General features: G+C 45.2%; 1 protein-coding gene and 1 long non-coding RNA gene across 9 annotated transcripts in view; one reads left to right on the forward strand and one right to left on the reverse strand.

Moving 5' to 3' along the window:
* PRDM1 (PR/SET domain 1) overlaps window positions 1-15,011 on the forward strand; it is a 112,654-nt gene that overhangs the window by 78,201 nt on the left and 19,442 nt on the right. For 4 of the 8 annotated variants that reach the window (XM_042017253.1, XM_042017255.1, XM_042017251.1 and 1 more), the window contains one exon: window positions 11,076-11,324. In XM_042017253.1, coding sequence (XP_041873187.1) covers window positions 11,142-11,324 — 183 coding nt within the window. In that variant the 5' untranslated portion in view covers window positions 11,076-11,141. Of the gene's footprint in view, window positions 1-966; window positions 1,105-9,408; window positions 9,569-10,131; window positions 10,819-10,873; window positions 11,325-15,011 lie in introns of those variants that run through there. The other 4 variants (XM_042017257.1, XM_042017259.1, XM_042017256.1 and 1 more) reach the window with 4 other exon arrangements.
* Window positions 4,305-10,131, reverse strand: LOC121659300. Its single transcript, XR_006014261.1, has 2 exons — window positions 9,498-10,131; window positions 4,305-5,668 (listed from the first exon to the last, which is right to left on the reverse strand). It is a non-coding gene; the product is annotated as an uncharacterized LOC121659300 (long non-coding RNA).

Consider the following 15,011-nt stretch of genomic DNA (forward strand, 5'->3'; position numbering starts at 1 on the left):
CACGTAAACCCAAATCCATGTCACAAATCAAACTCGTTTTATTTTCAGGTCTTTTGTGTGCTTATGATTTTGGTATGTTTACTCATTTCATGTTGATAGTTTTAATTACACACTCACAGAATGTATAAGCAGAACAAGAACTAGATATGTTTTCCAACTGAATTCAGGCTGTCTGTAAATTTTCTCTGTGTGTTGTACCCATAGCTCACTGAAATCAAAGGACATCAAAGTTTCTCCACTAACCACCTGAAATCAGTTAGTCCTCAATTGGTTCTTTTTATGATCCCGACACTAAAGTTGTGTGATTTGTTTGCTGAAGGAAAGTGATTTAAAAGTGGACAGACAAAACCATCAGAAAAATGTTGAGGCTTTAGTCTCCTGTATCATGCTGTTAGACACCAGGCAGGGCAAAAGGAACAATTGCAATCCATTTATTCATGGCCAACTGTAAAGCCAGAAGATGCATTAAAACTTGACTTTACACCTTGGAGGTTTAGGATCACGACGTAACTCCATAAAGAAAAATCTTTACACGGAGTTTGCTGTGCATAGGAAAAGGGAGCTGCCCTCTAGCAAACTAGGAAAAAAATCAAAATAGTCTTGTTGGTTAAAAGCATCAATTTTGAGTTCTGCTGTTCACATGTGAGTTTTGGTGTTTTATGTTTCAAATTAAAGGCGTGGCTGAATGTTCATTATCCCTATGATAAAAGCAGTAGAAATAGGTGCAAAATGGCCCTTGTGCAATGCTGTAATTTACCTTTATTTTAAACTGGCTTACGCATCTTAATACATTATGACAATCAGAATTATCAGGCCACCAGGCGGAGAGGAGTTTGTTTTGTTAATTGCTCTTGTTAAGCCTAATTACAGAACGGGGTGGAGTGGATGTGAGGGGAGGGAGGAATCTGCTAGCAAGAGGAAATTCTAAAATCCTCGGAGCAGTTCCAGGCAGTGTGTGTTGGGGAGCAAGAGTGCGGGTGTGGTGTGGTGTGCATGAGCATGCGTGTGTGTGTGTGAGAGTGAATGACAGACTTTCCATATGGACTAAAACCCTGAGGTGCATCAGCTGGAGGTGGGGAACCTGTGCTGTGTGGACATGTGAAGGTACAGCTGAACAAAGAACTGTGCTGTAGTTTTCTTTATGAACTAAAGCCTTTTTTTTGGGGGGGGGGGGGGGTGGGCGATGAAGATGCACATTACTTACTTTGCTGTTAATCTTTGAGGTTTGCATCAGACTGAGTGTTAAAATGGTGTGCTGATATGCTGCACCATTCTTTGATGTTACAGGTTGCCACGTAGCTGTGGGTTGGTATCCTAAAGCCCTTTGAAACGTTTTCCTTCTTCCCAGTGATTGTAGCAGGAATGTGCGGTGCACAGACTGTGTTACTTGTTTATACTCTCCAATTGAAAGCATACATCCAAAGAGCCCTTCTGCCCTGCATTATTCCAGTTTGTTTATGTGCCCCACATTACGCTGTTGGCGAATTACTGTGCCTGACCTGCATTGTCAGCCCCCTCCATTGCCTCGGGAGCCTCCGGCACAGAAGTTTCTGATAAGGCAGTTTTGAACAAGCCAGACACCAAGTGAATGATTCTGTAACAAATCTGTGCTCTTCTCCGGGGTATGTTACCTGACTTGTTTGCTGCCAAGGTGGTTTTATTGGTTTGGCTACTGGGTGGAGGGAGGAGACTGGAACAGCACACAAGTCACGTTTTTGTTTTGCTTAATTATAACGTACACTCTTAATAAAACCTTTTAGTGCCGTGAATTAAATGTCATTGCAATCCTGCACAAGAAGAAAAATGTTACTGCTATTGTAGCTGACAGCTGAGTGGTTAGATGGCCAGTGTGAGTCTGAGGCTCAGAAGCCTTTACTTTGCTGGCTGGAGATACTGCTGGGTAAATGTGTTTACTTTTTCCTTAGTATTTATACTAGTTAATGTGTCGCACTAGATAAATCTACTTCCTGAGTCCATCTTTCAGCTTGCTCTCTTCCCTCCCAGTTGACAAATGGTTTGAGTTTGACACCGTTTTATCAGTTGAGCCCCTGCTGGGTGCTGCTTGCCCACTTGTTTCTGCTTTATCGTGAAAAGTGAATTATCTGCAATATTTTGCTATCATCTAACTAGCAGTTGGCAGGCTTTCCTATATGAACTGATTTAGATTTCAGCAAGGGGAGGCTGTTGTCTTTCTCTGCAAAGCCCTGTTGTTGCTCTCCAGGAAAACAAAAGATCCCGGAGCTTTCTGCACCGCAATCTGCTGCTGTCCCACTTTCAAGGAGGTGTTTTGTTTGTTGCGGCAGCTTCCTATCTTAAAATGATAAATTGAGCAGACGTGTGCTGCTTTAAACCACTGTCTCCAGGGCTTTGTGTTCACTTAGGATAAAATACATTATTTTGTGGTAGGCTCTGGTGTGATTTAAACTTGGTTTAAAGATTACAGAGCAAAAGGAAAAGCATCAACATCTTCAGCAGTGGTAGTTTGATGAGGAATCACTGTCAGAAGAAGAACTCTACTGACTTAACCTCAAGTGGGTTGCAAATGCATTAGGGATTCATTAATATTAATAGTAGAATAGACATTTCCTGCTTTCGTTTGACATTTTCTAAGCTATTTTTTTTTTTAAGAGCAACTTGAAGTGCAGTTTTAACACTTATTCAAGTTACTACAAGGATGATAAGCTAAAGTTAAACAGAAGGAGACCTCTGAGTGTGTGGGATTGGTCTCTAGGAGTCCTGGAATTTGGTGCTGTGCTTTAGAGAAAGATAGTGGTAAACTCTCGGGTGAGACTTTCAGGGCAGTTTGCAAAATGGGTCCGTTAGGTACGACTGCAACCAGAATAAACTGTTGTCACAAGAAATTGTTCTGTGAGGGTGACAAGAAGGTCACTTTCAAAATGACATGTAAAGGGTAATAACTGTGTAGATTTCTAAGGTGGACACAGTAGTGGCTTGTCCATAAGTTCAGGGATGAAAAAAAAAATCCAAACCTTTCTTGAGTCTCCAAATACTTTGCGAGGTTGGCTGAACAGCTCCGTTTGAAAAATAAAAAGATCCAAGGTAATTTTTACTTGCTTTCAATCTTCTAAATCCTGTGATGCACATTTTCATGCTTCTGCTCTGTCGCCAGCAGGCTTTCAAGATTTATTCAAGGGGAAAAAAAAAAAGAAATTTGACAAAATCACCAAATATCTTTTGAGATATAAAAAAACCCCAAGAACTTTGTTAGGACCAGGAGGGAATTGTAATTGTAATGATCGTTTTTCAGCATCCTGCATATCACAATTTCACCCACTGAGCCCTTTAAGTAAGAACTTGTGACAGTGGCATGAGGCAGGGGGCTTGCTTTTTATAGAAAACACAGCTAGGAGTCCCAGTTCGTAAAATGTCAAAAGAAAACAGGTAATCCCCCACAAAGCACCTAGTCTGACAAGTCTAGTGATGCAGCAGCTACAAATGCAGAAGTACACATGAGTTTGGCAGCTCTTACTGATAGGGCAATTTGAATTGTCAGTGTGCGTCTGCTCTACTTGTTGAGCCTAATGAAAAGTACAGTTTAATCACTGGTGTGCCAAATTGACCATGATTAGCTGTTATTGCAGATTAGCACATTGTCTGGGGCTCCAGAATTATTGATCCGGGTGCTGTGCTCTGGTGTTTTCTGTGCCCTCTATCGTAACCTCTTCTTAATGCTTAGGGCAGAGAAGCAGGAAAGGAGAGTAGGAGGGAAGAAGTCCAGATGGGAAGAAAACAGGTCCTGAAAAGACCACATAGGAACTAGGTCAGGTACTCTGGAGATTAAAGAAGCATGCTTCATCCCTGGACGCAGGAGGCAGGGACAAGTAGCATACAATTACGAGGAATTAGAACGGCAACAAGTAGTGCAGATTTATCAGCTTTAATTGTCTATTGTCAGGACAGAGCCCTTCTTGTAGATCAGGCGCTGCCAATGCTTTAATACCTCTAATGGACTCTCTATTGTGGGATTATCTCTCCTAAGGACAATGTATTTCTTAAAACTAGTTGTTTTGGGAGAGGGAGGAAAAAAAAGAAGAAAAAAAGAAAAGAAGTAGCTGCAGCCCTCGGGTTTTTGTTGGTTTTTTTTTTTTCCTCCCTCTCTGGTTTGTCACATTTGCAGGAAGTAGCTGAGAGCCCAGTGTTGCTCTTCTGTCAGCAGCGCTATTCCTTCAGGGGAACTGATAGATACCTATTGAACATTAACCCCCTTTGCTCCACCTTCCCCAACGAGCTCCTCCAGAAACAATAGCTGGTTGATAAAGAGCAGATAAGCAAGGACACCCGGCTTAAGAATCTCTCTGCTATCTTTATTTTAAAAGCTTTCCTGGGTTTTGCAAAGTAAACATTACAACATTTAAAGAAGGATAAGGTGTCAACTATTTAATGAGAAGTTGTGTTTAATAGCACAGGAATTCTTCCCTCCCCCAGCCAACACGCAGGTATGAAAAGACTGTTATTTCACCACCCTGGGATAGGAGAGGTGGAGAAATGACAACTGCACTCTTAGAAGCTTAAAAAGTGGTTCTTCAGACCAACCCTACCAGATTCCCTAATCAACTCTAAACATACAGTCACTATTTTGAATCCTTTGGTCCTCAATGCACGGTAGTCACACTGCTGGATCTGTGATAATCTGTGGGTAAATATTTTCATTTCCACCACATGCACTTTGTCATGGTGTGTAGCTGTTGTTTTTGTTAATCTGTTTTGAAATGCACTCTGTGGCCAGCTTTTTGTCTGAGAAAAGTGGCATAGTTCCACCCATGGATCTTGCCTTCCTTCTGCTGTGTTCATCAGCTCCAGGAGACCAGGCGGCCCGGAGAGTATCTGGCATCAAAACTGAATTGTGCAGGAGTACACTCTGAAGTTTCACCATTGGTCGTATCACTGTATCTTACCAGGCAAGCTGAGGTGAAAATACCCCAAAAAGTGTAATGACTGCCAAGTTGGGAACAGACATGAAAGTTGAAATAATACAATTCATTCTGAGGTGACTTCATTATTTCAGCTTGTTGTGAGCTTGTTATGGGACTGATGTCTGAAGTATTCACAGGACTGAGCCTTCTAATATATGTCTACCATCCGATCCCTCCTCCATGACAATCTGGAAATCAGCCTATTTTAAATGAAAATTTTCCAAAGCACATTCTTTTTTCAGTCCTCTTGTCACCAGTAAGGTTGGAAAGTAGTTGGAATGGGTTGGCCTGTTGTCATTTGTGTTTCCTCAGACTCAGTTACAATAGACAGAACATTCAAAAGTCCAAGGCTGGGATGTGAAAGGTTGAATTTGTACTCAGATTTTCCCGTCCAATATAAGCTTGTGTTGGTAGAAACATGCAAAGACCATAAAAGTGTTCTTGTATGGGTTCTTGACTGTCCTCCCAAGACTACCATTGCTCAGAAGTGTGATGGGAAGGCTGACAGTAGCCAAGAAGGGAACATCGTGGTCCACCTTCTCACAAAGCCTTCTTTCTGTCCTGATAGCAGGCCCAGGTAGCCTTGACTCCTTCTCCTCAAACTCAAGGCTCAACAAGAGGAAAAGGCTGAAGCTTAGTTCTCACTTCTGTGTGCTGTGAGAATGTTTTTATTCCATTGGAGGAGAATTGTTTTGGCTTATTCATATGTCATCTGAGTAGTATTTTAATAAGGCCTAGTGGGAGACAAAAAGGGATATGGCATTTTAGTTTGACTCCTTTTTTCTCTTTTTAAGGAAAATTTCTTGAGAGGATAAAACAACAGAAACCAAAAGTGATGTTAAGGCTTGCACTAGGCAGTAGCTGAGAGTGCAGCCAAAAGATCTGCTCTTGGTATTGCAGAGCAGAGACAAAAATAAACGTTTGACATTTGGAAGTGCTACGAGGTAATGACCAGGGTGCTCTGTAATTAAAGGCAGTCCCTGAAAGCTGCATGTGTTAATTCAAAAGCCTTCTGGCTATAGCACACACCACCCCAAATGCCCTTGCAAAAACCTTCTTGTAGATTCAAGTGCAATTTTAATTTCTCTCCTTATAGGCAATACCAGCTGAAGTTGTCTAGGCCATACAAAGCCTCTGAGATCATATCTGAACCCCATAGGCAGTGTTTTGCAAAGGTCAGGCCAGTCTGAAGGAAGATGGCTGTAACTTTTCCTGTTGCCCAGTCACTAAAGTGTGCTGGGTGTCTCTCTTTCCCTTGAATCTGACAGCAACCACGTTTTCAAAAACATGGCCCCAAAACATGAGTGCATATCAGAACTTGAAAGCAAAGCAAGTTCTTCTTAGAGTTTGATTTCTCAGTTGGCTTTTAAAAGACGTGCAGTTGTGCAACTACATCATGTACCTTCTCCAAGTAATGACCACAACTGGTCCCCAAATGTTTACCAGCACAAGGATGCCTACATGCAGGAAGTGGGAAATGGGGGTGGGTCTGATAGTTACTCTTGATGTGGTCAATCTGCCACTGACCTTGTTTGGGGAAGGGGAGGATGTGAAAATGAGACTCTCCTTTAATCTCTTGTGTGCATTTTATCTCCCCTCCAACTTTTAAAAGAAATTTCATCTATTAGAGCCAGCTCCCTTCCCTCCTTCTTCCCCTTACAATTACAGCAGGCCCAGGGAGAACAGCAGCAGTGGCAGCTGAGGCTGAGTTGCACAGGCTTGTTGTTGAGCTGAAGTGGTGATAGCATCAAAGGAAATGGATGGGGATTTCTGAGATCAGAGCTGTTAGGGCCATTCATGATTTGTTGCCAGGCTGAAAGCTGCTGCAGAGAGAGCTGCCTGAGAAATGCTGATTAATACAGTAATTGAGGTTTTCTATGAGCGAGAAGGAAAAAATTAAAATATGACTAAAAATGTTCTTTTTGAAATGAACAACATTTTGAAATTGCACATTCCAGACAATAGCAGCTACTGGTACAAATGATTTCTATAAAAGAGCAGAAAACTTCTGGTTGAACACGGCGTCTTTTTATGTTTCTCTCTTAAGGAGGAAGGTCAGAAGGTCAGTCTATATATTTCTTTAATGGCAGAGTTTCCTTTGTGATTCTTACTTTAGTACACATTCTTAACAATTTGTTTCTGTCTCTTTTTCTTGATAAACTTAGTTTTATTCCAGATCAGGCACTGTTAGGCTGGATCTGCACATCAGCAAAACTCCTTCTCCTGCACTAAGGTAGTTCTGGGCTCAGCTTCACTGAGACACCTGGAACTAATTTCAGGATAGCCTCAGAGCGTGCCACAGAGTTATTTGAAGTCCATAGGCTTCGTAGGCTGTACTCACCTCCCCAGGCTCCAGGGATAGAGCCGCACTGACCTGGGATATTGGCATCCTCCTGATGAATATTTCACTTCATCTGATGTGATCTAATCTAATCTCTGCTTCCACTTGTTTTCCAGTCCAAAAGCATTCTCAGTTCCTTGAAAAGCAGATTTGCCTTTTTCCCTGCTCTCCTTCACATTAAGAAGATCAGTCCCTGAAGGAAACACACCAACCCTTTCTTCTCGTCCCCATCCCCCCCCCCTTTTTTTTTTTTTTTTTGTTTTTCTTTCAAGCTAACAGGGAAGTGAAAAGCTCTGAAACAGCTGCCTCTCGGAGTGAGACTATTTTTCGGTAAAATAATCACCTTCAGTATGACTACATTGTTTTTCTGTTCTATGCAGTGTGACTCAGCATCAGTTAATTAACCCAATCAAGTAGGCTGGATTTCTCTCCTTTAATGAATGGTTCTTCCTACTTCAGAGCCTTCCTAGACCTCATTTTGGATGTGCCTCGGTTTTACAGGGTATATCCAATTACATTTATATCCTTCAGCCCCAGTGCTCAGGCCACCTCTCTTGTGGAATTACACTGTGGTGGCAGTTAAGGCAGGACACTCACTTGCCAGCAGTTGCCCTACTTAGGTCTGCTGCCACGAGCCCTCCCGCGTTAGCGCATATGGAAGGTCTTTACACAGATATGCTATTCTCAGCATCGCAGGCCGAAAATGGCAAGTAATCCTTTCCACACGTCTTTTTATCAGTGGGAGGAGAAGCAGGTTAAGGGAAAGGGGTTTGTGTACGCCTGTCAGAGAGACAGACAGGCACCCGATTGCATAAACCTGCTTCCCGCCCCCCCCCCCCACTTCTCCCTTTTTCCTGTGAAGAAATATGTAACACTGAGATCACCCTAGAATATAAGTGCATGTAGGTTTAGAAGAAGAATGTGAAACTAGCTGCCACATAAAGTGCCAGGCAACTGATGAGAAATACACTTGCAGACGTGTGAGAAGAAGGAAAAGTAGTAGAGTTGCCTCACAGTGAAGCAGCTAGCATTTGCACTGGGCTGTGGATGGCTATAAATGGAATTGTGCATCACCGTTCCTCTGAGCCCGAGGACGCCTCGCTGAAGAGACAGGACCACTGAAGGAAGTAAGGCATCTGGTTGTTTTGTAATGAGAAGCAGGAATGCTCTTAATAATAAACAAACAGGACATTGTATGCCATCATCACAGGATGTCCTTCCTTCAGCCAACATGCTGGCTTGGATCGGAGGAAAAAAATTGGGCGCCGGGATCTGCTGATTGGTCTACCAACTCTCCTTCCATCAGCAGTGTGTTCCTGGATGGCTGCTCACACATTGGCCCGTCCACGATCCGTGCTCGTTTTCCTACCGCACTGCAAAAGGGGCATCGGGTTTGGAAACGCCGTGTGCCATGTCCTGCTGCTGTGAGCTTCCCTGATGTTACCAAGGGAAAGGGGGAAGGTTTTGTTTAAGGGAAGAAACAGAAATGTTTTTCCCAGTTCCTCTCACAGGCGCTGATTAGAAAGAGACTTGGGAAAGGGATAAAATCAAAACTCTGAAACCTCCAAATTTGTCATCTCAAGTAAAGTACTATGATTGTTGAGGTTTGGGACCAAGCACTTTGAATTGCGTTTTAATCAGTATTCAGGAACTTGGAAATAATTTTAGTTAGTATATTTTATAAAGTTCTATCAAGTCAAACTGCGTAAGAACGAAAGCGGTCATATATTGAACTCCGGAGCTTAAAAATAGCACGGAAAACAGATTTCTAGTAAAAACTGCCTCAGGTGCGCTCTCCGCGAAGCGCCGCGGTGCCCGCCCACCCAGCAGATCCAGGCGGCGGGGCAGCGCCGCAGCTCTCCCAGCTGACGCACGGGGCCGAAAGGGAGGGAAAAAAAAATTAAAATAATAACAGTGATGTAAAAAACCCAACGCGGGTGGGCTGGGCGGGGCAGGGTCCGCAGGTAGGGCCCCACCTCCCGCGCTGTGAGAGGGGCTGGCGGAGGGAGGGAGGGGCTGGTGCGTGAGCGCGGGCGAGTGGCGGGCGGGCCGGGGCGAGCGGAGCGCGCGGCTGTGGCAGGCGGCCCCCCAGCGTTCCCCAGCGGCAAGAGCAGCAGCACCTGTGACAGCCGGGGGAGGGAGGAGCGGGAGGGGAGCGGCGGCTGGAGGTGTGAGTCAGTCTCCCGGGGACCCGGCCGCTGGAAGGAAGGAGAAATGCTTACTCTGTAGAGATGAGCCAGGTTTGCCGCCGCCGGTGGGCTTCGGTGTGGAAACGCGCGCGGACTCTGCCCCGGTAAGGAGCGCGATGCCGTCCCCTCTTTCACTCCTGTCTCCACCTCCCCGGCTCCTGCTTCTCGCCCGCCCCGGCGCCCGCGGGACGAAGCAAAAGTTTCCTCGTCGCCTCTCCCGGATCGGGAGCGCTGCCCTGATCGGCATTAACCCTTTCGCTGCGCCGCGCAGCTGTCACACCCCCACCCCCGGCCTGAGTTTCGCTGTTCGTCCCCTCTCCCCCTTCAACGCCGAGGGTCCGGCACTGTCGCACTGCTCGCCTCGACCGCGGTCAGGACGGGGCGCGGGGCTGGTCCCGAGGCGGCGGCGGTCGTAGGGGAGCTGTGTCTTGCCGCGACCCCCGCCTCAGCCTCTTCGGGTGGCTCGGTTGTGCCTCCCGGGAGGGTCGGTCCCGGAGGGGTGCTGGGGGTCTCCCCCCAACACACAGTCGCTTAGCCCTTAATCTCTTTCTCGGAAGATCGTGCGCTTTCAGTCTTCGTGTTTCGCTTTTCCCGGAGGAGGGGTGTGAATTTCATAGTAGCTGCGTATCCAAAAAGGAAAAATGAAGGGATTTTACGCCGGATTGAGCGTCATTCTCAACTACCGGCATAGGCACAGATTTTGGTTCCTCATGAGCGTTATGGAAAGAGCGTGACCCTAATACCTGTTCGAGGATAGGTTTGATAACAGTGCTTCTGTCCTGAACAGACAGAGGGGCTGAAGGACTTGCTGGAATTGTCCTGCTAGGCTCATATCCACTGCTTTGAGATACTAATTCTAGGAGGTACCATCAAAATCAAAAGGGATAGATCAACTTTTTTTAAAAATATTTTATTTCCCCTGCTTCTTTTCTGGTTTGACCCCCAAGAACACATTTCAGTGCTTTGTGCACGGCTGCTGCTGCTACAGTGATGCTGGCAGGATGTCGGCTTTCTCAGCCTTCCATGCCAAAGGATAAGGGGACGTCAGGAGGAGGCGGGGGGGCCAGGTTGTTTTGAAAGTTGTTTGTGTGTTGAAAGCCGGTGGGAAAGTTCAGGCTTCCCCATTTGGAAGAGGCAAGGCTGGGTTCCGCTCTTCCAACATGCGCTTTCCATTTTTAGCTTCATTCAGACGCAGACAGCAGTTCCTTTCCTCTTCCTCTCCTTGTTTGTGTGACACTTTTCTGAGGCAGCTTTTCCACAGGCGACTAAGTGGTCTTGCGGCCATGACCCCACATTTTCTTCAGCACGGAATATTCTTTTCTCTCTGAAGCATTAAGGAAAGGGTCTGAAAAAGGTAAAGTTGTTGTCACAGCCTAGGGATTTTCTCCTCTTTGTTTTTGTTCCCTCATTACTACCGAGGCTGGCATTTTAAAGTGCTGCTTCAGTCAGAGCAGCTTCGTTTACACTGCTTTTTGGCTATTACTCAACTGTACCAACTATCCTGCATACGCTTTTAAAGTGTCACAGACTACTGTATTAGTCACACTGTATCAACGGAAACCACAACACTGAAGGACAATGAGGATTAAAGGCTCTTTTCTTTTTTTCCAGGCTGCTACACAGTGTAGCTCGGACGCTGTGAGTTTCAAGAATCTGGTGAAAGGGAGAGAGTGGACAATGAAAATGGACATGGAGGATGCTGACATGACTCTGTGGACAGAGGCTGATTTTGAAGAGAAGTGCACATATATTGTAAATGATCACCCGCTGGATCCCAGTGCCGATGGAGGCACCCTAACTCAGGCAGAGGCTTCCTTGCCAAGGAACTTGACTTTCAAATATGCATCTAACTGCAAAGAGGTAAGCGGCAGTGCTCTGGGGAAGGTTGGAGTCAGACAAGCCAAATCACAGCGCTTTGGAAAGCGTGTGCTCACCCTGTCTTTGATTCTTTAGCATACACACACACACACCCTACCAACAACAACAAATGCTGCCTGCTGGCTTTTAATATGGGACCCTAATAACTCTTTTAAGAAACTGTGTGCTGGTCATCTGTTGTGTAATATTTCCACTGAAAATTGCAGCCAACCTATCCCTGAAACTGCTTCTGTACCAATTCGCAAACAGTTAAATTTTCACACAATTTGAACAGCATCTGAATAAGCATATTTAAACTGTGGGGTAGTTCTTTGTGCCAATTTCTAGGCTGCTGTTTGCCAGGACCATTCATTGCCTCTGGCTCAGAGATTAAAGTGCCTCGGTTGTCCAATAAATAGCTTTAAAAAAGTAAAGGGAAAAAAAAACAAAAACAAATTCCTGGAAATGTGTTTAATTATTTCTTTTTGTTTTCCCTTTGGTTATGAAATTGCTTTATTCTTTTCGTGAGCTTGTTGTATTCCCGACTTCCTAAATTCTTAAAAACTCTCTGGCATGTCGGTTAAGGAAGTAATGGTAGAACTGTAGCAAGCTTGACAGAAGGGCGGCCGTAGCTTAAATTAACTTTTGTTTATCTGGGACAGTATCTTCACTGGTAGCTAGCTGTGCGAGTCTGTCCTATCCTTGTCCCTGGAGTGGGTACATTCTTGGTTGTTGTTTCAGAAGGGCTGGAAAGAAATGAGCCCGGATGAGCAATTTGGTTTTGTGTTTACTCCTTCGTATAGAGTAGCTATTATAGCTAGGTGTGATGTTCGGTAGTGTAACAACCCAGGGGACAACCCTTCATTTCTCCCTGTGCTGAGACTTGTGGTATAGCAACTATTACCTGTGCTTCTGCTTTGGCTAAGCATACTGACCACAGAGCTGAAAAGAAGAGGTACACTCATCCATGCCTATCAAATATTTCCTTCCAGAGCAGGTACTTGTTTAATCCTGTGCACAGAAGTAGGGCCAGACCCCCAGCTGAAGGGTGTTGACACCACAGAATTTAGCTTGGCAGTGCCTAATAGAGTGCCAAGTAGGTTTGGTAAGAGGTTAAAGCTAAATTCTCCTTAAAGTCACTCTTCTCTTCCCATCTGCCCTGCCCTGCCAAACTTTGGCAGAGAAAGGTCATGCTCCAGAAAAAAAGTGTGAAACCTGGTTCTGTGTTATTGCATTGTTAGATAGGTCTTAGTTTGGCGTGAAGAGGGAAATAAAGCTGTGACTCTGCCATGGAATACAGGAGGATTTCTTGGTTGAAGGATGAGCTTACAGTGTGACAGCTCCGGTCAGTCCTTGGCAGCCGGCTGATGACTGATTGGCTGCTGAGGCTGCTTGCTCTCTCTGCCCCTGTCGAGTCCTGCTGCTGCGGCTGGAGACATCCAAAGAGCTTTCAAAATTTCCAACACTGTGTTTGGAAATACCGAGGTGTAATTTCCTTATTCTCTAGTTCAGGTCAGTGAATCAGGAGGATTGCTGCCATCTCTGTATAAGAGGTAGGGGGAGAGAGAAGTTGTTGAAAGATTTCTGGTTCTTCCTTGTAAATGTGACCCGTGCAGCTCCCTGCTAGTGGGAGTCTGAATATAGGACATCCTCCTTTTGTTCCCCAAAGCTCCCCCCGGTCTTTCATTTGTGCTGAATTGCACCTACCCTTAGGAGCAATAGGAGCTTTTAAACTCTGACTCTCTTTAAGGTAGCTCTGAAAGAAAGGGCCGATATGTGCTCTTTTGCCCACCTTCTGTGAAGGCTACACTCTGGTGAATGTATGGACAGGTCTCTCATTTGCTGCTAATCCACAGGGTGAAGTAGCTGTAAATGGCATGATCTGCTTGTGTGCTAGCAACTTCTGACATGAAACACTATTTTTTTTCTGTTTGCCTTCTGAGTGTGATTTTGTTTAGTGGCGTCAGGACTGGGTACATGTATTGCTTTTGCAAGTTGCTGTTTGTGGGTCAGTGAGGGAGCCTGATTCTGGTTTTGACCTCCTGGAAAACCACTGGAGTCCTGACAGCTCGGTAGGGTGGGTTTTTATCACTTGCAAAAGGATGAGGTAAGAGTTCGGGGGATGCATGCCTGCGTGTTTGCCAGTGGGTTTCAGATGTGAGCTGTCTTCATTGTTAACTTTGGGGAGAGCTGTGGCTTCATCTGGTTGAGTTTTAAATGCTGAGTCAATTTATTGTCAAAAAAACATATATATCGCTTGTGAAATGCTGATACTGTCATGATTAGATCATGAAATCGTGGTGCTGTCACAATTAGTATTGTATCTCCGGCAGGAGCAGGAAAAGTACTGCATGCCTGCTTAGGAGGGAGGAAGTACGGCCACAGCTATTTGGGGAGTGCTGCTTTTTCTGTATCTTCTCCTTGCATGCTTTATGGAGCTCCTCTTTAAAGGTTTATGCAATTTGCAAGGGAGCCCGTGACACGTCATCATACTCTTGTTTATTCTTGGATCTTGATCAGGGACTTTTCTGAAGAACACATTTTTTGTTGTGAGTTCACAGAATGTGTCAGCATTTTAAAAAATTAATTACTACTGCTCATAACATTTTAGGCTGTTAGATTTACATAAAGTCATTTATTTATTTCTATGTGTGAATTATTTATCCTTTCCCCCAGTTTTGGCAATTGTCAAAAAATGATGAAATGTGGTGTCAGGCTTATGCTTAGAAGGCCATATGTGAATGATCTTTTCATGCAGACATTTAAAAACATTTTTTTCAGTAATCTTCCCTTTGGTCATGGTGTTTAAAGCTCAAACAGCCCTTCTTGATGTAAAGTGACAGTTACTCTGCTGTCTTGAATATTACTAGTGTCTCATCCTGGTCCGTGAGCTTCGGCAGAGGAAAACATATCTTGGCAAAACACCCATTACTGTTGCATATATCTGATAAGGCCATTTATTAGAGACAGACCCTGAATCAGTGATTTTGGTGAAAGCAGTGATTTTGAGCTGTTACGAACTGTGCTTCAGTGACCTCAGACACTTGCTCTCCCCTATTGCTTTTATTTATTTTTTGTGCGGTCACCGAGGACGCCATCTGAAAGCATTCTGTTTTGTGGCATCACTTTTAGAAAACTGGTTACTGAACAAAGGGGTAAAAATTACATAACTGTAGAACTAATAGCTAAAAAAAAATTAAAATCAATGTTATTCCAGGACACACGATGGCCCGCCCTGTTTGCGTGTGGAGAATACTGTTGTTTTAATGAAGCCAATAAGAATTTGTTCGGTGTTTTGGTTTTCTAAAGCAGTTTAGTGGTCCCATTGCAAAATACCCTCCCCTTGCAGAATTAGCAGGAGTCGTTGTTTACTTCAGTGCCCTCTCCCCAAACAAAGATGCAGGAGCGTTGATCTTCCAAAGCTCCGTCTCAGATCAAACTGGGACCGGAGCCCATCCGCCACATGCCCAGGGGCCGCGGGCAGGCCGGGGTGTGCTGACCGGGCCTGGAGGGCCCCAGGCGTGCCCGGCCCCCGGCGCCGCATTAGGACCCTGGTCAGTTCCAGGGCCGCCGTCCCGGGCTGCCGCCGGGCCCGCGCTCCCCCCGCCGGGCCGCCCCGCCGGCGGCCGCGCTGTCCCCGCCGGCGCGCCCGAGCGCCGCTCGCAGCCGGCCCCGCTCGGGCAGGGGGCA

Source organism: Corvus kubaryi, unplaced genomic scaffold, assembly GCF_017639235.1.
Source record: "Corvus kubaryi isolate FWS band 111438036 unplaced genomic scaffold, C.kubaryi_AGA036_p1.0 split3-73, whole genome shotgun sequence".
Classification (NCBI taxonomy): domain Eukaryota; kingdom Metazoa; phylum Chordata; class Aves; order Passeriformes; family Corvidae; genus Corvus; species Corvus kubaryi.